This window comes from Protopterus annectens, chromosome 3.part0 (assembly GCF_019279795.1).
Source record: "Protopterus annectens isolate FY-2018-M chromosome 3.part0, PAN1.0, whole genome shotgun sequence".
In the NCBI taxonomy this organism is placed as follows: Eukaryota; Metazoa; Chordata; order Ceratodontiformes; family Protopteridae; genus Protopterus; species Protopterus annectens.
Genome location: NC_056731.1, coordinates 1,985,339,535 through 1,985,363,635, shown reverse-complemented (window position 1 = coordinate 1,985,363,635; position 24,101 = coordinate 1,985,339,535). Strand labels below are relative to the sequence as shown.

Genomic DNA, 24,101 nt, shown 5'->3' with positions numbered 1-24,101 from the left:
ACATATGAAATCATAAATTGTTGAGATCAGCAATCTCTGTTGTTAGTCTTGGCTGTTGGTCAATTATGTGTTGATCTCAGCAGATTAGTATTGGATTAAAAACATGAACTCCCAATCTACTATGACAAAAGCCATATCTGCATCCAGGCTAATTGCCAGGAGAGGAGACTTGTATCTGTTTGCATCACCTATCAATCTAATTGCTTTTGATACATTGTGCAAAGTGGAGTGCCACTGAATAAAATGTGTTTAACCCAAGTGAAGCAGGCCAGGGAAAAATTTGGCCAACCTGTGGACAGGAATAGACATAATCAATGTATGTCATGGTTCAATATAGAAATGTATTGGTAGTGGTGCTGCGGTAGCGTTGTCGCCTCACAGTAAGAAGCTGTCTGGTTCGATTCTCAGCTAGAGCGTCTTCTGCATGGAGACATGCGTGAATGGGCGTACCTTCGTTGAAGGTTGTGCATCAGGGCTGGTAACTCGGCACATAAAAATCAACTACTAATCATGAGCGGATTGGAGTTCTGCTGTGGCGACCCCTAACCGGGAAAAGCCGAAAGACGCAACACAGCATCTATAAGGTAAAACCCAAAGTGATTCTTTTCTTTTTAACTGATATAAATGCTTCTCCATGAAGCAGGCAAATTACCTGAAAGTAGTGTATGATTTGTAATTTAACACAGTTCCAAGGAAAACTAAAACCCACCTTAGTGTTAAACCTCAATAGGTGATCCATTCCTTCTAGGAGTCTTGTAATTTCAGGAAACAAGGAAAGGTCTTGTGGGTTTTTTCAAACTAGGAAGATTTAGCTGCCTAAGGTAATTAACAACAGCAAAATATATACTTTCATTAGTTTTGCTAGCTTATGTCTTGATAGTATCTCAGAAAAGCTCTCAGAATGTCATTTAATAAGGAATGATTCTGATTAGATGCTGGATCACGTTTTAGAAATCAGTGTTTTTTTGCCTACTAGTAAGGATGTTTCTATGTCTCCCAGCGATATGTATTCCTGCCAAATGAGCTGAGTTGTAGATGCCTTATAGTCATCCTCTGGGTCTCTCAGGCTTCATTATTACCCTCAGACTTTCTCAGCTCCATGCTGAGGGTCAATGAGGAGACTGAGGCATCTCACTGCATTGTCTAATTGATGATGGATGGGGTGTTACCTTATACTGTAACTTTCTGTTACCTCTCCCAAAAACATGCATGCAAAGTCAAATGGTTGGACATAAAATAGGAATGCAAGGCATTTTATCCCACCTCTGCAGCAAATCAGAGACTGCTCCCCACTTATTTGAATCCCTATCAAATGAGATGAGCAATAGAACCCTTTCAGTCCGTTTGACTTTGAGTAATCCATTATTTAGTTTATCAATATATTTCCTCAAGTTGGGTATACACATCTTTGCTTCTAGACTTCATGCAACAAATTTAGCTAGCTCTGTTAACAGTTCTTCATGATAGCCTTTCAGTTTTGAGAAAGTGCCCTTTTTCAATGCATACACATGAGAGACCAATATAGCAGTTATGGTCTCATTAAAAGAATCACAAAGCTCTGGAAGAAAAGGCATTTCCTCAGCTAACTTAATTCACAGGTATGAAAAATATCATAACCTGTTTAAAAATGAATCCCCTTGCAGTACAATATATTTAAGTCTCCAATGTGTGGGAAGCCTCTCATCTGAAATAGTAGAATTCAAGGGTAGCAGAGCATGATGAGAAAGTACTATAGTCCCATATTCGATTGACTTGATCCTTACCCCCTGTTTTTTTAAACAAAAAGGTATCTTATCTATACAGGAAAAGGTGTGAAGCCAATATAAATAACAAATATTCATTCAGTGGATTGTTCAACAAATGACAAGCATCTGCCATACCCATAGTTAATATGTATCGCTTGATAGACTTAGCTAAAGGAGACACCTAATGGAGTGTGGGACCAGAATGATATCCATCTGTACTTAGAACTATATTCCAGGTCCCATTCCATATACTCATATCTTCCTGTAATACTAACTAGTAAAGAATAAGCTTGGTAAGGTCTTCTAGAGAAGATCTAGAAAAAAAAAAAAAAAAAAATATATATATATATATATATATGTGTGTGTGTGTGTGTGTGTGTGTGTGTATACACATTATATATATATATATATATATATATATATATATATGTGTGTGTGTGTGTGTGTGTGTGTGTGTGTGTGTGTGTGTGTGTGTGTGTGTGTGTGTGTGTATATATATATATATATATATATATATATATACACATTTTATATATATATATATATATATATATATATATATATATATATATATATAGACACACACACACACACACACACACACACACACACATGCATATATGTGTGTGTGCATGTCTGTATCTATATTGGACTAAGTGTCCTCCAAAATATTTTAAATATTGTGCAACAAATTGTCCCTCGGAGTCAATTATATGTTCTACTGCATCAAATATTGTTAATAAGTTGAGCTGCACCTTTATATCTTCCAGTACGGTACATTTTCAGATTGTTTTGTGGATGCATTGTAACATTTGCATTTTTTTTTTGTTTTTTATTTACTTTTAACTGCTCATATGCTCTTGTTATTCTTAAGTTTTGTCTCCTTTGGATTTGCATTCAAATGCTGTTTTGTACTAGTCAGTTTCTGGTTGGCTGAAAAGTGATTTTTATTTCAAAGTCAGTGAAAGGAAAGACTTATACATGGTATGTTATATTACACTAGAAGCTATAACTGCTTGATATTTTGATCAAAGTGAGCATATTGTATTGTATCAGGCAATTTGTCCATTGTCACTTCAAGTTTAAGTGCAAGTCCATGAATTTGTACATGGGAAAATTCTCACAGAAAGTTAGTCAGGAAATGTGTCATGAATTTGTACATGGGAAAATTCTCACAGAAAGTTAATCAGGAAATGTATTTGCATTGTACCTCTCAGCTGTCCATATTTTTGCAGAATGTACAAATTTATGCCTCATATTGCTGGTCTCTTCCTCATAAAATTTGTGGTATTCAGGCAAATAATTGAGGATTGAAGTAATTAAATAATGACAGACATCTGAGATTCAGATTTCATATCCTTCAAAAATGCATGCTAATACAATGCCTTTCATTCTAGCAACTTTGTAAGTTGATAAGAGCAATATTTAAAATGTTTGTACCATTGTCCACCATTATTTTTAGCTTTATTGAGATTTCTTTCTCTAAGAGTTTGAGAGGTATGATTTGTGTTAGCAATCTGATTGATAATTACTGTTGTTTAGAAGAAGGTTCCTTACACTGAAGAATTAAGAAAGTTAAATCCTTATTCAGAGGTTTATGATTTTGGCTCACAGATTTATGCTTCCTTAGATTAACTGATATTCCTCATGAAGTCAGATTTGTTTATTATTAAATGCCTTACTAAATAAATAAATAAACAAATAAAACCTGTACACATATTCCCAATCGGTAATTATATAGGACATAGTATATAAAGATGTCTTTTTTGTAAAAAGTTAGAAAGGCTTCTCTGTCTGATCTATTGCTATGATTCTTAAATGCCAGTGCTATGATTTTCAATGGTCAGAGGTTGAGAATTATGCCTACAGAATAGACCTTCTGCTGACAGCCATACTTATAGAATAACTGAATAGGTCTGAATTTATGTAGTTGTTTGAAGCAGCAAAATGTAGGTTCAGGTTCATAGTTTCATAGGTACATACTAGGCAAACAGCCACAGGGGCCCTTATAAGCCTAGCCATGCAACCCAAATATGACACACAAATTTGTTTTCAATATGTGGGTAATTTACTGACTGCCAGTGTCCATGAGTGACATAGATGCCAGACCAGGGGAGAACTTCCATTTACCCATCCATTGGTCCAGTTTGTGCTTAAATAAGGATATGGAGGAGGTCTGGATAAGGAGCCTGCTCCAAAGAATGGAAATTCAATGAAAAACATATTTGTCACTCCAATTTGGCCTATTTACGTTGCAAGCAAAATGTAGGTCTTTTAAAATCTAATGCTATTTGTTTTATGGAGGTGCAAAAGGTTCATCAAAACAGGGTCCAGGGATGCCTTGTATGCCAGGCAAAGATCACCTCTTAAACATCTGTATGATACCGAGTAAAGAAACAGGACTTTGAGGTGATCAGCATAGGACATTGTTTTTACCACTGTATTCTTTTTGTAAGGAACCTTTGTGGACATTCCAGTTGCTGCAAGTGTCTGGTCAGGTACATACCAAAGGGGCATTATACTCCATGATGGGTGTGTTGAGGGCTGAGTACAGTGATATGATGACCTCTATGGACATAGATGCGATGCCCTTGCTTATAAGTTTAGCAACATAGAAGGATTTTCTTACTCCTTTGTACACACATTGGTCAAGTTGGTCAAAGGATAGGTTGCTATCTACATGCGTTCCCAGATCCCTGACTAGTACATCAACTTTTAGGCATGTTTTATTGATGATATAATTACTCAGGGTGGCCAACTTCCCAAAAGGTACTATAATGCATTTCTTGGTAGTGAGTTTTAAACCATGGCTTTGGCACTAAGCAGTTGTCAATGTTAAACCTTCCTGAAGGGTGTTCTCATCTTGGGTATTTCAATGACTGCTCCCAGTTTGCACTCATTTGCAAACTTGGTTAGCCAGTGGCCTGTAACATTGGCTTTGATATCCAAGACATAGATGCCAAAGAGGAGTAGACATAGGACAGAGCCATGGGGAACTCCACTGGTGACCGGCCTCTTTGTGGAGGTGGCCTCATCAGTTCTAATCTCCTGCATCCTATCAGTGAGCCAGCTAGCTAACCAATGTGCTACAGTTTATTTATTTGTTTATTTATTTATTTGACATTTGATTACCGGAAAAATCCAACTAGGTAGGAACCCATTTTAAGCAGATGCCACTGGAAAAGTTCCAACGTATTACAAAACATTTTAAGAATAATAATTTTGCAGTCTTCAAAAATATTTAAAAAAATATATATACAGTTTAAATAATTATACCAAATTAGATAACATGAAAACATTGATTAAGAATAAATGCAATTTATATGACAATTATTTAATATAGAGAGAATTTTTAGCCAGTTTATAGAAAAAGTTAAACTAAACTAGTATAATGCAAACAGGAATTGCAATATAAAGGGAGAGGACATCTGGTTTATGGTTTATTTAGAGAGAATGCCATGGGAGAGAAATCAATACAATAAGGAAATGAATGAAAAAAGGAGAGTAAGGAGGTGTACGGTACGAACAGATACTCATTCCCATTTAGGGATATAGTTTATCCTGATGCCGAGCAAGAACAGAGCTATACTTTGGCTAGAAAGTCTTTCAGAGTGGTTTTGAAGGATGGGAGGGAGGGAGGGTACTGACCTGATGTTTAGAGGTAAGGAGTTCCAGGCCGTAGCAATGTGGTACAAGTGTAGACAATGCCCAGCAGATCTGATATTTTTGTGGGCAAACTGGAGTTTTTGATCATTGTATTGTAATGACCAACTGGGAACATAGTTGCATAGAATGGTATTTAGAGCTGGAAAAGCAGATGGATGCTGGATGATTTTATAAGTGATAATAAATTGTGTATATGTTAACTGATGGTGTAGTTCTAACCAAATTAGGCTTTTTAGTGCTATTCTGTGGTTGGTTCTGAAGGGGGTATTTGCTACAGATTTGACAACTTTGTTATAGTATTGTTCAAGTTTTGATTTTTGTGATGCCTGGAGATTATTAAGGATGGGTGCACCACATAGATGTGCGGCAAGTATAGCTGTTGGCTCAAAAATATTGTAAAAAACATATACAGTTTAAATAATTATACCAAATGAGATAACATGAAATTGGTGAGAAGATTTTTGATTCTGTAAAGGTACCCCTAGCTTTTGATGAGTTTTTCTTGTGCAGTTTTGCATATGCAGGTCAAATGTAAGATTATCTTCGTCTATCAGCCCTAATAAGTTGCTATGAGAAGTGACTTCAGTGGTTGTATTATCAAGAAAGAGGACTTTACATTTTTTTTTCACGAGAGAGGGATTTGGGATATTAGTTTTGTTTCAGGGAGGGGTCAGTTATGAGTTACAAAACCAAGTTTAAATTGCTGTTAAAGCTTCCTGAGTAACCTTTTGGAGGTGTGCCATGTTGTCAGATGTGTAATTTAGTGTAGAGTCATCTGTGTGCTGTATTAGGAAGGCCTGTTGTGTGAACGTGTGAAGACTGTTGGTGAGAATGTTAAGAGGAGAGGACCAAGGATAGAGCCTTGTGGTACACCAGAGGTGACTGGGAGGTATGGCGAGACTGATACTTATTGGATAGGTAGATTTTGAACCATAGAAGGGTGGGCTGAGAGAAATTTAATGAGGACATTCAAAGTATAGGTTTACTATAGCAAACTGTTCTAAAATCTTTAGACAAGTCTAGAAATGAGGAGACTAGTTGCCCCCCCCCCCCAAACTATATATACCAACTCCAGGGTCGCACGCCATTGGGGAGGGGGATAAATCCCAGTTTTCTGCCTTGAATACTAGTTTTCGATCAAATTAAATTTCGATCAAATGGGTTTAGGTCAAATGGTCTTTCGATCAACTGAAGTAGACCCAAATATATATATATATTAGTGATAAAAAGGTTTATATCTAGTTCCATATGTTTATTGACAATGCTCGAGTGTGAGTACTGTATCAAATGTATTTCCAGATCTAGGTAGGTAGTATGCACCATTTTTCTTTCATCCATTGCCTTACTGACCTTTTCAAAGAAGTCCACCAGCTTCAGTAAACACGACCTTCCTTTGATAAAGCCAAAACTGGATAAATCCTGTATCTGGAGGTCTCCTATATCCTTCTTGATAATTTCCATGACAATTCTTTCCACGGATTTGCAAATAAGACTAGTCAGACAAATTAGTCTGTAATTTCCAGGATATGTTGCCGGTCCTCCCTTATGAAGGGAGATGACCATCACAGTCCTCCATTCATGTAGCACAAAGCCTGTTTTAAGGTTATATATTATAAATAATGATTCCAAGGTTCCTGATAAATTGTGTTTTTGACTGTTCAGGAGGCATCCTGGGACATTATCAGGGCCCATCGAGGCCATGTTCTTGGCTTTAGCGAGTGCAGTCAGTACATCAGAGGTTATATTTAAGGGTATTTAGGGGTTGTGTACTGTTTTTCTTTTGAAGTGAAAGCAAAGTAGACAATGTATTGTTTTGTTTTGGTATCTGAAAGCCTAGAGATGTGGTGTATTTCATTTTTGTTTGTAGATATACCAAATAAAATTTATGCTGTTTTTATAACTGCTGTCTCCATTACTTCCTTGAACTCACATCAAATATAATTTTGTACAGAGATGCATACAAAAAAGGTATAGATATACTGACATAGACACAGAATAAGCCGAAATAATCGCCTGTAAATGTGTTTGCTAGACTGCATCTATTTAGTTTACTTAAATTAAATTCTTATTAGCCTGTACTAAACCATTGTGTAACTGATTAATGCCTGTTTACCTACTATTTTAAAAGAGTGAATAGTTTATTAACTGTTATGTTCTTTCCTCCCCTTTATTAGATGCTGGGATAATAATAAAAATGTAGCAGTGTGGTGGATAATCAAAGGGCCGATATTGCTAACAATATCAGTGAGTATTTTGCATATCTTATATGTATATTGTTATCTATTAACTCATTGAAGAACATATAACTTCACCTCATCTGACATCATACCAAGGTTTGTACAACAGCAGGATTTGTGTTGTACATGCATAACTTGCATTATACTTTTTTCTTCAAACCAAGTGAATTAGTAATTGTAACACAGTAAAACTATTCAGCACCAGGCGATCTTTGAAGGCATGATAGGATATAGCATACATTTATAGATCAAGCTGAATGTAAGCACTGATAGTAAAATTTAGTCACTGACACATATACAGAAAAATCATTTGTGTGACACTGTTCATACAGAAGTCAATTTTCTAGGTATGTGTTGCAGTTCCTTGCAAGAGTACATCTATAAACAAACATGTCAAAGCAGAGATTGTCATGTCTAATGATGATATTGGATGCTGCATCTGTATTTTACATCTCTGTGGCAACCATGACGTGAATCATTGTATCAGAAATTTTGATGGCTTCGTAAAATTTAATCTTGGTGTTGTTGCATTATGGAAATTAGTGTGTTCCTCAACTTGTCTAAAAACTAAGAAGTGATTATAATGCAGACACATACAGTGCAGATGACTTTTTTGCTTCACTACGATAAGTATGATTATTTGTTATACGTCTGTGGTAGCCACTTAATCAAAGCACGTGTATGTTGTTTTCTTAGTCATGGTGACTTTTGAATAAGATCTGACTGATTCTTTAAAAGACTAGCAGAAAAGATTCAACATATAATCTGCTAGCAAATATTTTGTATTCCTCTTCTTGGATCTGTCACTCTCCAGTTATGTACTGTTTATTTAAATATGGATTTCATAGGATATTACCCACTGCTCACCACTGAAATGATTCACTTCTGCTGGCTATATGTTTTCCAGTTAGAAAATGGTATAGAATAATTATTATTAACTGATAAAGTTTAATGTTAAGCCTTCTAAACAGCTCCATGATAAAGTTCCTCATATATGTCATGTACAACTATAATACTTTGGTTATTTTTTTCTTCCATGCACTTGAGGCCAATATATTGTGATATCAGAACTAAATAATATGATTGTGTTACTGTGTTATCAAGGTTCACATCCTCCATTATTCAACCAAAAGTAACTTTACAGCATCCCTTCTAAAGCAATGATGCCTCATAAGATTCATTGTATAAGTCCAAAAGACTTCCTTTTTGCATTCTGCTGAACCCCACAGCTTACCATCAGCTGCCATTGGTGCCTCTCCTCATACGCATGGCTGACTGAAGTCTTCTTATTACTCCCAGCCCCTCTCTGACCCATGTCCAGAGCTGTTGAGGAGACTGAGGCATCCCAATGCAGCATTTTATTGCTGCTTGTTGGACCTTAAGCCCTAAATTTCCATTACCCGCACATACATAATCATACATTGTGACATGAGTGGATATACAATGTTGACATGCATGCTTTTAATCCTGCTTTTACACTGACTTAGCTAATGTCCCAGTTAAGACAATGCTTACTTCAGGCGCCTCAGACTCCACCCAAGATCCAACATGAGAAGCAAGGATGTGTATGACCCCCCCCATAGGCAAACCAGTCCTTCCATTGTTGTGGATGGGTCATGCAAGCCACTAATCAAACCTGAGTCACCAGGGCCATAGTAGGGTTTTATCCATGTATGCCTCAGCATGGATCCATAATTCCAAAAGACGTAGTTTCTCCCTGGACATTCATTTTAATAAATTATAATAGGAAGGTGTAGGTCCTATTGACTGGAAGAGGAAGGGTGTGATTAAGCACTGTAAAGATGAGTGCAAGGGAAAGAGAACCAAGTATATGCCATTTAGCCTGAATTTGGCAGTGGTAGGAAAACTGAAGGAATCACGGGTAAAGGAAATCATTACTAAATATTAAAGTCTGTTGGAACATGTGGTTTGTTAAGCATGGTTTCACAACAGATATTGCCATATAAACATTAGCGATGCACTTTATTAAGCCATCTGATTAAAAAAAAGGAGAGAGAACAAACGTGGTCACTGAGATGCAACCTATCTAGATTTTAGAAAGGCACATGATAATAATTACATATTTTTGTAGCTAGTTCCAGGATGGTATTGTTATCTTCCTTATAAATGGAAGGACAGAAGAAAACATAATGTAATAATGAACTGACTCTATATTAAAGAATGATATTTTGCAAGTATTATGCTGCATTGTACATTCTGAGAACATCTTCTTCAGTTCCTCTATAAGTGAGATCAGGAGCAGCCTGAAGGAAAAGGCATATCTCCTTGAAGAAGATAAATGACTAACAAGAGACTGACAATCCAAAGACATGCGTCTGGAGCGTTTCTCCCCATGCCTCTGCTGACAGTAGGCTCTGTCCAAGTCAGACTTTCCCGATCAACAAAATGATAGATAAATAAATAAATAAATAAAATAAGAAAAGCAAATACATATGGTAGACTGTAATGAAAGAATTAAACTCACAAGCTGAGAGCCATTTTCAAATGTGTAAATGCTTAAACTGAATGCAACAAAATGTAAGGTGTTGCATTTTGGTACTACATACCCACATAAGTACTGTAAAGTAAGAGGTGAGAGTTTTACTACAAACAAGAACTAAATATGTTTTGATATAATTATATGAGGTCATTTAAAGTCAGGAACTGTTCTAAGAAGGAAGTATACAATGTCATGTGGGAATTCTGAGATGTGTACACCAATGGAGCAGCAGACAGAAAAAGGAAACATTTTTTTTCCTGTAGAGACTGAAGGGGAGACTAAAACCGAGTCATTAATTATTGTTCTGGAGTTGGCACTCCTGCAAAGACATTAGCAAATGTAACCTGTGCAAATGAAGGCATCCAGTCTTAGAATGTTTATGCTACCAGTACATGCTGGAAGCTAAGGAACATACAAATGCATATCCTGAAAATAGGAGAGGGGCAGGAAATATCATGGTTGAATTCACCGACTTAGGCATAAATGTTCAAACTCACCAATCTAGGTATAAAATCCTGCACACAACTTGCTGATTTGCCAGCTGGCTCAGTGATAGGGCCTAAGAAGTCAGAATTGATGAGACCACTTCCACCAAGAGGCAGTTCACCAGCTGAATCCCCCAGGGCTTTGTGCTGGGCCCACTCCTCTTTGGCATCTACTTCTTGGAGGTCAAAGCCAGTGTTAAGGGCCTCTGGCTCACCAAATTCACAGATGACTGCAAATTGAGAGCTATCATAAATTCCCCCATAACACCAACATCCTGCAAGAAGGTCTAACATAGACAAAATGACTGTTTCCCAAAGCCAAGAATTAAAACAATGCAAATAAGTGGATTATAGAGCCTTTTGGGAAAACATCTACCCGGGCAAATTACTCCATTGATAAGACATCCCTAAGAGCTGACTCAGCATTTAGAAATATGTAAACATAGGTAGACAGTATGTACCCAAGGTAGTAAGAAAATCATCATAAGCCGCCCAACTTATACGTACGGGTATGGCATCCAGGTCCAAGGAAGTTCCCATACCACTCTACTTGTCCCTTATCAGACTTATCGTGGAGTACAATGCCTCCTTTGGCATGTACCCGACTAGGCATAGGCAGCAATTGGAATGTCCACAGAGGTTCCTCACCTAGAGAATCCAGGGTATTAACATACCATCCAATACAAATTTCCATAGAGCCCTGTCTCTACACTCAGTGTCCTACAGGTTGTTGAGAGGTGATCTGTTCTTGGTTTATGAAGCATCCCTGTTGGAGCTTTTGCACATCCACAAAATGAGCAGCACCAGGAACACTAGATCTAGAGATCGGAACTTTGCTTGTGACATAAACAGAACATGCTGATGAGACATATATGTGACTCAAAGGATCCCCATGCCCTGGAATAGGCTTCCCATCCATATGAAGCACAGTCCATACCTAACACTATTCAAACATAACCTTGATCATTGGATAGGAAATCGCAAGTTCATATCTGGACTGGATCCCATGTCTCTTAATCACAGTGGCTGATGGTAAACATTTCCTGACTAACACTCGATGGATAATCATAAATTCATCCCTTGGCAGGCCTCCATGTCTCTTTTAAACAAAGCCCAACAGTAAACATTCCCAAACTAACATACTCCACCACATAACTTTTTAGCAACCTCATAACTAAGATACCCCTCCTAACAAGCGCCACCCACAATTAAGTTGCACATGTTACCAGGGGATGTAGTTGGGTTGGGTTATGAGGCTAGGCTTATAAAGGCCCAGATGGTCATTAGCCTAGTCTATACCTATGAACCTATGAATCTGTTTAAGTAATCAAGCAAATTAACAAAACAAGAAGACAGCACTTTTCAAAGAAGGACAAATGCAAGATTAAAGACCACAAGTTAAAAAGGGAGGGGTGCTTTGAGAAAACTGTATAGTGGTCTGTTTGTTTTTACAGAGAATGTTGCAAATATATGCAATAGGCTACCTTTGAAATTTGTGGCATATATGGAAAGAATGCAATTTGGGACCTTTTGTCAAAGTCAGAAATTGGATTTTTGTTTGACATTGAAATGATGTTGACCCATTATATAAGACAATATGCATACAAGGGGAACATGTCCATTTTTCTTTATTAATAAAGCATAGTTTTGTATATTCTTTAGAGGAAAGAATTGTGTTAATTTAGGAAACTCTCCAAACAGAGCCTGGTGCCAGTATTGCTTAGTATATGGAGGTAATGAAAATATTGTCGATGTTGTAACTTTGTTGTTTTACACCGCACTTGAAAGAATAAGAGAAAGTCAGCATTTATGAGAAGTAATGCAGTGTGCAGCCTTTAATTTAAACGGGCAGCATGCCACATTTCTTTCTGCTGACATCACTAACTCAAAGGAAAACAATTCAGATGTAGTTTATGGATTTCATATGCATAGAACAACTTCGCCTTGCCCTGCAGAAAAGGAAACCATGCCATAAATGTGTGCATTGTTCAGCAATCACACTTCTTGAGGAAAAACTAAATGCAGTGTATTTAATTATCCTGTTATATGAACCCAGTATCTCACAACAAATGCTTCTGTGGACCATGAGTTGTTCACACTCAGCCCCATGTCAGTTCATGATCATCATTTTTTTTACAAAGTGAGTTCAACAAAAACAAAGGGATTGACTTTCTGTGTTTCGGACTGTAAATACCACTGCATTTTCTATGTAGGGGCCTTTTTCTCATGCATCACCATGTAACCCATGCAACGGATTGTGCATCTCATTCCACCTGCTAATATATTTAGTCAGCTTTGGAACTACCAGAGACAGCTGAAAAGGCAAGTACCTGTCTTCTAAGAAAATTTGAACACGTGCCTTTCTCATATCTGTAACAGCAGAATAGATGTTTTGCAGAAATGAATTTGAAAATGGCATGTATCTCATGTAGCACATGTACACATACACAGACACACATGCACATGCGCGCGTGCACACACACACACACACACACACACACACACACACACACACACACACACACACACACACAAACTCAAGAATGTACAACACTGAATGCAACAGTGAATTCAAAATATTTAAGTGGTACCAGAAAATGTCTTGTGTCAAGTGACTAAAATGTTGAAACTTTTTCCAGAGTTAACTGTCCCTTTTAATCCCACCCAGTTGAATAGGAAAGAAACACATTTATCTTCTTGTAACACTTGTAAGTGTGGACTTATATGTTCTCCTATCTCTACTTATCAGCAAATTCTGGCAAGCCTTCTTTTTTGTAATGTGCAGAAAATAATTCCTGTTTCAAAGATCAGTTGCGGTGCTGTTTTCTTTTTCAGTGGTGCCTTTTAATTAATAAGGTTACAATAACTTGATGAATATCATGGAGTATGATTTTCAGCAAACACTATGATATATATCTGATTACAGACTGTTACAATGTCATTTTGCAGTAAAATAAAGGTTTAGAAATATTTATTACCTTCAAGAGCTGGTGGTAGCTCTGGTCAATGTACAAGATCCCAGAGCACTTATTGAAAACAGTAGGGAAATTTCTTTGGTTCTAGAAGCAGTTTTCCACTAGTCAATATGACTATCTCATTGAGTCTACATGGAAAAAAGGTCCCTGGCCTCAACAAATAATAAATAAATTGATTGATTGATTAGTTAATTAGTAAGCTACTTATAAGCTGAATATTTGCTCATAGGTAGATAGAATCTGAACAGATTTTGAACAACGTGTTTATAAATTACCCTGAGGTTCTGTGATATTTATTGATGGGGGTAGGAAATGAAGCACGAAATACAGGTAGTGGGTATATGTTGGGGGCCGACTTTCCTCCTTGCCTACAGTAATTTTTCCTGGAAGGCTGTTCAGTTAGTAGGCTTCATCAAAATTCACATTCAAATAGATGAACAGCCATGGCCTAAAATTGTCACTTGCTTATATTAAGACACACCATCAAATGCAGTACCAAGCAGGACCCACAGTTTGATATGGGTTGAGGAGGGATGCAGGAAAATTGCCAACCAGAATAAAGTGCAGTTTCTTACAGTGTTTGTTTTTAGGAGCATATATAAAACTCTCAGGGGTCACTGATTTTGCCTTGCCTCTCATAATATTTTTTTTTGGCAGGGTGGCGGGATGGGATTATGTGGTCAGTAATGTGTCAGATCTGTACCTTCTTCTGTTCAAGAACTGTGGGTTTATTTGAAATCTGATGTTCTTGATGAGATGATGGAACAATAAAACAGTGTAATGTCCATCAGATGGCTTCCATCCCCATGCCCTCCAAATATAAGACTGCAAGGCACTTAAAACTGTACAGAGCAGGGAGAGCAGCAGCCCCCTTGTTGGATGTGAGTAGTCATCTCTCACTGACAGTGAGTCACTAATGCTGGACATTATTGACTAGAATGTTTTACTGTTCCTAAAGTGCACACTTATGTAATAAAAAATGTGTTATTACAGTCTTGAGAGAATTACAATGATACTTAAAAAGTCATTGATTTGTGTCCACATGTTCAACTGACAACCCCACAAGGATGTCAATCAATTCAGAATCACCCACAGCTGCACAAACTATGACAGTGTGTCCTGATGTAAATAATCATCCTAAATGCTAATGATGTAGAATATTTGCAAATTATTTAAAACAACCAATATTCTATATTTTTCTAAAATACAGTGAAAATATTACTGCATCTGCACCAATGTTCAAGTATTTTGCCATGAAACTTGCATAGCAATTTCTTCAAATTATGTCTATGACGTAACAGTTTTCTTTATTTATTTACTTAGTTATTTGTTTATTTTTGTTGCTTTAGGGAAACAAAATATTCTTTCTTTCTTTCTTGGGAAGACAAAAGATTTTATATCTGATCATCTAATGCAAACATTCTATTCCTTTATCAATATAATTTTCCTGTAAGAAACATAATTTCATTTGTAACAGATTCCGAATGGATTAGAAAAACATATATAGGTGTAGATATATTATGGTGTCATCAACAAATGTAGTCTATATTGTGCAATCTATGGTATATCACCTCTATAAGGTCTCTCTTTGCAGACTGACAAATTCCCCAGGAGTCTGCTGTTGATGCAATATCATAGCATTGTTTCATTTATACTTTAGCCAGTTAACGTTAACAGAATGAAATACTTCAAGGAGCAGCATTGCCTTATGGTGCAGAGTGTAAGACTGACCTCTTTCTGAATTTGACATTGTTCAGTGAATCATTCTAATTGCTGTGTGCTGTTACTGCATATACGGATTAAGTTTGGGGTTTGGTGATTTTTAACAATGTTAAGAGTCTTCACAGTATCAGTAGACAAAGTCTAATGTAAGGAAGCTATGAGACGTAAAAGAAAGACACTTCTCTGGGACAAGAGTCATGATAGAATAACATACACTAGTTGTGAGCTTAATGACTAATACAAAGCATAGCTAAGTAAGGTACAAGTGTGAAAAAAATGCCTGTTTACTTATCTCTACATATTTCATGCATTTATTGTTTTTAACAAGGCTAATATACTGATACTACCATATGCAAGGAACAGAATTACAATTCAAAAGATTAAGCATGCATTTTTAACCAAGCACGTGATAGTTCCGAGATAGTATTGTAATTATTTTTTACTTAAGAAGTGCGTCATAAGTTATGGTGACATTGAAGTGCTAAATACATTATGAAGTATACCAAAAGATTATAATGTCAGTGAAAAGTATTTCAACTTCTATTTGCCAAGATATTTTTTATCAAGATTATGCCTCTAACGTAGAATTTTGTTGTGAAAGGTCAGTTTTCAGAGGTATGTATGATAGCCATCTTCTGAAGGCCAACACTACTAATGTCACAAGATTCTTAGGTTCATAGGTTCATAGGTTCGTACTAGGCTATCTGCCCTAGGGCATTTATAAGCCTAGCCAGAGTGTATGTGGCTTACACCACCCCTTAGGATGAGAATACTACGCCCTTTTAGGGTTTAGTTTACTATGCCTCTGTCTAGTAGTGACACAGAGATGACCCCCGGGGTAAACCTATGATCTCTTATCCACTCGTCGAGATTTCTCTTGAATAGAGTCAGTGAGGGGCTCTGCCTAACATGGACTGGGATTCTGTTCCAGAGTGTAGGGAGCCTCTGGGTTATGAATCTGTCCCTCCAGCACGTTCTATTTATTTCTGTGTTGAGGTTTAAGTCACTTGTTCTCGTGGCTCTGATAGATTTGGATTTTCTGAGGTGGAGCATGTCCATTAATTCAGGATTGGACATGGCCTTGTTCGTCAGGCACAGATCACCTCTGAGTAGGCGGTATGCGACTGAATAGAGCTGGAGTTTTTTTCAGTCGGGCAGCATATGACATATGTTTAAGACCCTTTATCCTCTTGGTGAGGAACTTTTGGGGTCTTTCCAACTGCTGCAGGTGTCGGGTGAGATACATCCCAAACGGGGCATTGTACTCAATCATTGGCCTGATAAGAGAAGAGTACAGGGGCACAATGACCTCTCTTGATCTAGATGTGAAACCCTTCATGATAAGGTGGGCAATATAGGTCTTCCTGACAACTTTGGCAATGTGAGTGTCAAATGAGAGGTTACTGTCAACCTGGGTCCCTAGGTCCCTGATTACCTCTTCCGTACTTAATGGATTACCGCCTATGTGGTAATTTGTCAGTACCTTGTTTTTCCCAAAGGGTATGACTATACATTTTTTGGTGTTCAGCTTAAGGCCATGGCTCTGGCACCAATTATCCATTTCTATGAGGCCTCTCTGAAGGATGTTTGTGTCCGCTGGAGTCTCAATTATGGCGCCCAGTTTGCAGTCATCTGCGAACTTTGTCAGCCACAATCCTCCTATGTTTGCCTGTATCTCGGAAAAATAAATGCTGAACAAGAGGGGTCCCAGGACTGAGCCCTGTGGGACACCGCTTGTGATTGGCTTAGAGTCTGACATAGCTCCAGCAACTCTGACCCTGTGGGTTCGGTCCTTGAGCCAGTTTGCAACCCATCTTGTGACATATGGGTTTACATTTAAGCTGGTGAGTTTGTCTATGATGCCCAAGTGGGGTATTGTGTCAAAGGCTTTTGCAAGGTCAAGGTAGGCTGTGTGGACTGCCTTACCCTCATCAATGGCCTTAGTGACTGTTTCAAAAAAGTTGACCAAGTTCAAAAGGCAGGATCTGCCCTTGACAAAGCCAAATTGGGTAGGATCCAATGTCTGTAGGTCCCCAATGTCTTTGTTTATGAGTTCCATAATGATCCTCTCCATAGCTTTGCAGACCAGGCTCGTCAAGCTTATGGGGCGGTAATTTCCAGGGTCCGTAGAAGCACCGCCTTTGTGAAGTGGGACCACTGTTGCCGTACGCCACTCTTTGGGTACGTATCCTGTAGTAAGGCTAAGATTAAACAGCAGCCTTATGTGTGGGTTTAGTTCCTCTTGGAGTTCATGTAGCACACAGCCCGGGACACCATCCGGTCCCATTGATGCTGTGTTTTTAGCTTTAGAGAGGCGGCTCTCACCTGGGCATCTGAGATGTTAGGGAGGCTACACTCTGCTGGGATAGTTATTTCTCCTTTTGGGGGGAAGGGGGAGGAGAAATTTGCACTGAACCTGTCTGCCAGAATGTTGGCAATGTCAGTGAGTTCAGTGTATTTTGTGTCATTTTGGACTAACTCTGAGCATATCTGGGAGTTTCCACCCAGGTTTCTAACATAGCTAAAGAAGGCCTTGTGATTGTCTTTTGTGTCTTTTGCGATTTTTCTCTCAAAGTTGGCCTTGGATGATTTTATGAGTGATCGTAGTTTTTGCTAGTACTGATCAGAGATGCCTTCCCTTTTAGGGATTTTGCTCTGTCATGTAGTAGCTTCCTCCTCCTGTTGTAAAGTTTGTTTATGGCTGGGGTCCACCAGACCAGGCGCCTGCCTTTGGGGGAATGGGTCTTGGTTTTATTTGGGATTGCATGATCCATGCATTCTTGAAGGTGCCCATAGAAGGCATTTGCAAAGGATTCAGCAGTGTGGGTTGTGGTTTCCACTGGCCCAGGGGCCTTGAAAGATACCACTTCAGTCTTAAGAAGTGTGAAGTTTGCTTTTGAGAAGTTCTTCACTGTGGTCTTTTGTGCAGGGGGTGGGTGCGGGATGTGGATTTCCAGTGAGATTAATTTATGGTCTGATCTTACCAAGGAGGGATGTACTTCCGGTGTGGAGCATTTTGTCCCCATGTTTGTGATGATCAGGTCTAGTATATTGTCTCCTCTTGTGGGAATGGTGACTAGTTGTTCCATTGCATTTGAGTTTATGAATTCTAGGAACCTTTGAGCTAGGGTGTTGGGGCTTGAGTAATGTTCCCAGTCTATGTTTGGGTAGTTGAAGTCTCCCAAAATGATGGTATTTGGAGAGACATTCATACTCTCCAGTGTCCTCAGGAAGGCTGTGTGGGGTTCCTGAGTTTGAGAGGGTGGTCTGTAGCATGCTACAAACTGTAAGGCAGTTTTGCCTATGGTTAGTTGCACCTGGATAGTCTCCGATGCTTCGTGCATTGCCACTAACCTGGAGGTGTGGGTATCTTTGATGAAAATGGACACTCCCCCTCCTTTTGTGGTTCGGTCCAAGTTTTGGGGCCGGAAAGCATGATATGAGGAAAAACCTGATAGTGCTGGGGTGCTCTCATGAGCCTTGAACCAGGTTTCAGTCACTGCACAGACATCGATGTTCTCCATACTGAGGAGGGCTTCGAGGGCATGCATCTTGAGGTTTAGACTTCTGGCATTGAGCAGCATTACCCTTAGTTTTTTCCACTTGTGTTTTCTAGGGAGGTAGGTTTGTCATTTGAGCCTTGCCTAAAAAAGGCACTATGGGGGTGGCAAGAGCCTTGGCCAATATCCGGAAGCCCAGGGGTGACAGGTGCAAGCCATCCCTTGCGAAGCAGCGTGGCTTGTCAAGCATGTCATCCCAAGCAAACAGACATTGGATCCCCTTAGAATGACACCAGTAATTAAGGCAATTGTTAAAACTGATCATTTTGTCTTTGTACTGTGGCATCATTCTTGGTGAGGGTAAGATGCTGCTCAGGGTCAGGGTCATACCGGCCTGGGCTACATAATCAGAGAGCTCCTCTATGTCTCTTTTCATGTAGTCCAGGGAGGTACGTCTCAGGTCGTTCACACCGGCATGTACAATGACTGAGTCATATTTGTACTTGCTGTGGAGTGACCTGAGTGCTTGTGTTATGTGGCGGATTCTAGCCCCTGACAGGCAGCTTACTGTGACCCTCTCCTTGTTCAGTCTGGTGAGTGGGACGTCAGTGTGCCTGACTATGGAGTCACCTATTACAAGTGTGCCTGGCATGTTGTTTGGCCTTAAGGGCTGTGACTGTTTAGCACACTGTCTTTGTGAACTATGTGTTGCATGTGCTATGTCTTGAGGTGGTGGTTGCTTGGGTGTCTGCTTTGGAGGCCTCTGTTGTTTTGGTAGATTTTTAATCAGTGCCTCCGAGTATGTTTTTGTGTGTTTATGTGTTTGGTTTGCAGTTGTGATAGTTCTATGTGAGACTGGGTTTGTGGTGTGCGTGGTTACCTTCTCCTCCTGACTGGTCTTGCCAGTACTGAATTGATTGAGCTCAGCCTACAGTTTGGCTATATAATTGCATCTCTCGCATATATTTGTATTTGTTGGGAGGAGGAGAGGGTTGTCTGTGTACATGAGGCAATTGTAACATTGCCTCAAGATTCCCAGATTCACCAGCTGAACAGGAGAGGACACCAGCAACTGACCCTTCGACATGCTAGAAATAGTGAAAAAGACTGCTGTGTAACTGAGTCAGAAAGGACCTATAGGGAAATGGGTACTCAACAGAATTTAGGTGAATGAAGTACTTTTCGTTTGTTTAAGAGTGCTTTACCTGTATAAAAAATGCTTTAGGAGCAAGTGCTGAGCTTTTCAGATAGAGTATAGGCTGTTTAGATTGCAAGTAGAACAGTTCTAAGGGAAAAACTGAAGAGCAGACTTGGCGGAGCCAGAAAAAGTTTAACCGGCGCTGCGCTATGCGCACGACCACGCAAAGCCGTGCAAATGCGGATTTTAAGCAGTGAACTACAAAAGAGCTAGGAATGGTCCCAAACAACCAATTACTAACAGCTTCTTGTGCTGAGGTCACTTCCCCCAAGGATAGGTAGGCTGCTCAAGGCTCCCCACTCCCACTGGTGAGCAAAGAAACTTCCTTCTTCCCATTTTACCATATCCTATTTTAAACACATGTAAAGGCATTCTGCACTACAAATGTATTTTGCACTCCTAAAAGAGATTTGTTTTGGATTGTCAGTTGCTGTTTCCAAACACTTAGATTTCAGTTAGAAAGCACGTATAAAATGTTATCTTACAATTTTCTGATGAGGTCTTTTACGTATGTGGGGAATGTGCAGTACAGTTTCAGTTTTTTAATAATGATGAACTTTCAGAATAACTCTTACATCTATATTTTAGTGCTGTTTGCAAGCTGTAGTTCTTGTGGTACAGGAAGTTGTTCCCTCAGCCCTCATTTGCCTCCTATGTGACCTTGAGCAAGTCACTTAACCAGATATTGCTCCAGTATTATCCCTGGAAAGGGACTGTGTGCCCAGTGGGCCTACCTGGGTTACAAAGATGATGATGATGATTATAATGATGATGATGATTATTATTATTATTATTATTATTAAGCAAAACTATGTGTTGATTTCTCTTGACATGCAAGATCTTTACAGATATTAACCAGCCTTTTTATTTATTTTAATTAAACATTTACATTTTGATTTAACCATCTAGGAATACTGTGCTCTGTGCTCTACTAATGATACCATTAAGGCAGTTAATGTGTATTAAGAAGTTGTAAATACTGTGATACCTTGTGACTCCCTCTGTACTCCCAAAGGAAGTGACAACATTTTACTCATCATGTTTGCAACTGCTTTTGTAAAAATAATATGTTCCCATATCAAAATACTACTAGTAAGCAGTGTTGTGAGAAATGTATGGCTGCTAAGAGATGCTAAAGAGTCTCACCTCACAGTCCTGAGCTTGATGCTACCACTCTCACTTTGAATAGCATCTGATTCCGAAAAAGTCATTTTGCTAGAGAATGTTTAGTTTAGTAGAGAATGCTTCTGGATCATCACTGAAGAAAACCTATGTCATTAGTCAAAGGGCTAGCTTTAGGCATAGGTGAATGAGGTAATTGCCTAGGGTGTTATTTTGATGGGAACAAATGGGTATCTCTTTTCATTTATTATTTATTTATATTTAGGTTTTGGCAATGGGCAGTCACAGATGTACAATGACTAATGTTATATCTGATAGAGGCTCATTGTGTCCACATACCTGTGTTATGCATCTGGTACAATATATAAGTATTGCTTGACTGAGTTGCTATACATAGCTCAAGATAGAAGATCAGGATTGACAGACTGTACACTATGGCAGGGCAGAGTAGTTTAATTAATTAATTTAATTAGTTTAATTAATTTAATTTAGTAGTTTACCACTTGGTAGTTTAATATATGGGTCTGGAAGATTTTGATATTTGACTAATGTCACCAAATGGGAATGTCTAATTGCTAGTTATAAGTGGGTTGAGGTACTGGACTACTTCAACCTACACCAGGGAATCATGCTAATGGTGGAAGGGTTGTACCACCATGGTTTGTGCAGTTGCCCAACTTGGGCTGTCTTATGCAAATGTTGGACTTAAAACCAATCAACCTGCCATATATTAACTAAAAATTGCTACACTCAATGTAGGTTCAGTGACAGGATATGGATGACATGATGGTAAGGAGGAGGCTGGACATCTTATGTATCCCTGATCCAAAATGTAAGGGCAGTCCAGCAAACCCACTTGGCTTGGGATCCAGAGTCTACTACTCAAGATGGAGAGACTTTATAAGGCAGTGAGGAATGTCATCAGAATTAGTGACAGACTCATGACCATATTCATAATATCAGTCTATGCCCACAGCAAGGTTGTGATAGTGAATAAAAGAGTGCATTCATACAGTTGCAGGACCTAGTACATAAAGCAGGACAACATGAATTGGTGTTGATAATGGGAGACCTGAACACACATATTGGGACAGATAGAATAGGATATGAGGACTGCCTGAATCCATATGGTTGGGGCAATAGGAATAAAAACAGAAAGGCCTTTCTAGACTTCTGTTGGCTTGATGGTGGCCAACACATGGTTCATTAATAGAAACAGCCACAAGATCACATAAAAGAGCGGCCAACATACAACTCAGTTAACCTTCCTCCTAGTAAGGAAAGGGTACTGGGTAAAATTGGAGAGTCATCCCCAGAGAAACATGATAATGACTAACTGTTGTTTTTTCTCTGTCTCTCCCCACTTTGTCTATCTCTCCCTAAAGTACCCTGCTCTCCAACTTGCCGATCCTGCACTAGTCTCTAGAATTTACCCACCTGATGATAAAGGACCCCTTCCAAATACCAGCGGTCTCATCTTACCACCTCTATTCTGTATCCTCACACTAAAGGAAGCAAGAAAGTATGTGGTGTCCTAAAACCTGTTTGCAAAAGCTTTTAATTGTAATTACTGCTTCTGAGGTTATAGAGCATGCCCCCAACCTAGACAGCCAGCAGCCTTTACCCACTATCTACCCTGTAAACCACCTAACATTTTCTTCCATCATTGTAACCCCCCTTCTTTTACCTTTAATATCTCCTTCCTTAGTCCTAGACCAGCTAGCTCCAACATAGAATTGCCTTGAAACAGACTTTCTCTCCACTAGGTAGCACCGTTCTCCTACCCTTCCTATCTCAGGCTTATCCCACTGTCTTATACTATCTCTGAATTACATTTCTGAAGACTTTTATTTGATATAAACACTATCATACTTTACCCTGGATTTTTACTGTCAGCACCTACCTATCCTCCTACACTACACTACCATTGTAGTACTTATCTCAGTACTTACCCTCACCTAACTTACCTTCAGTAGTCAGCATCCTGCTGATTGTTTTTCTTGAACTGCTCCTTCACTTGTCTCTACCCGCTCCGTTTGCCCTGTGGGCTCACTCCGCTCCCCTACCCTACCCACAATTCCATCCCACCCCAGTGCTCTTACTTTTATACTATTTAACCACACCCTCTTTCCCTTAGTATCCAATCATTAGCTAACCACTCCCTATTTCTAGTGAACCACCCTCAAGGATCAACTGTATAAGGCTACAACAACTATTCCCTCTTTCTCTAAATACTCACTACCACTTCCCCATAACCCTCTCACCTTTTCCCATACACACTTATTACTCTTTCTTACCTCCTACATTCCACCTTGCAACTAAATCATCCCAATGTCTAAACTCCCTACACCAGCATACTTAAAACTGCTACTTCTAGTCATACTTCTACCCTCTCTTACAGCAGCCTACCTCCTTACCTCCTACGAACATCCATTACATTTACAATTTCACTACTCCTATAAGCAAACTGTTACACAATCAATAATTATCTCCAGTATCCATGCAAACATAACTTCTACACCCAACTACCTACTAGCAAAATATCAAGCTAGGAAGTCTCTAAACCTATTCAGTAAATTCCCAAAAACCAAGATATGGAATACAAGTCCACTCATTAAAAGATGGAGATATTCACCCAAACTCAGGCCCAACAAATATTCCTACCATTAAACCCCGAAACCTCAATCTCCCAACAAAACTTACTCTTACCAAACCTCCTAACTCACTCTCTATAGCACACCTCAACATATGTAGTATAAATAACAAAGTTGCACATCTCCATGCTCTCTTAGAAGTACACACCTTTGACATTCTATGTTTGACAGAACCATGGTTAAAACCCAAGACTAAAGACAATGAAGTCATACCACACAGATATAATATCATAAGACAAGACCGTATAGCTAGAAAGGGCGGTGGGGTAGCTATCTTGTATAAAGCAGAATTTCAAG

The 24,101-nt window shown here is 38.8% G+C and overlaps 1 protein-coding gene across 1 annotated transcript in view; it reads left to right on the top strand.

Annotated features, from left to right (window-relative positions):
* Positions 1-24,101, top strand: part of LOC122797236 (vasoactive intestinal polypeptide receptor-like) — a 513,255-nt gene that overhangs the window by 195,241 nt on the left and 293,913 nt on the right. Inside the window, exon 4 of the mRNA XM_044066085.1 lies at positions 7,586-7,655. Within this exon, the coding sequence (XP_043922020.1) occupies positions 7,586-7,655 (70 nt within the window). The remainder of the gene's footprint in view (positions 1-7,585; positions 7,656-24,101) is intronic.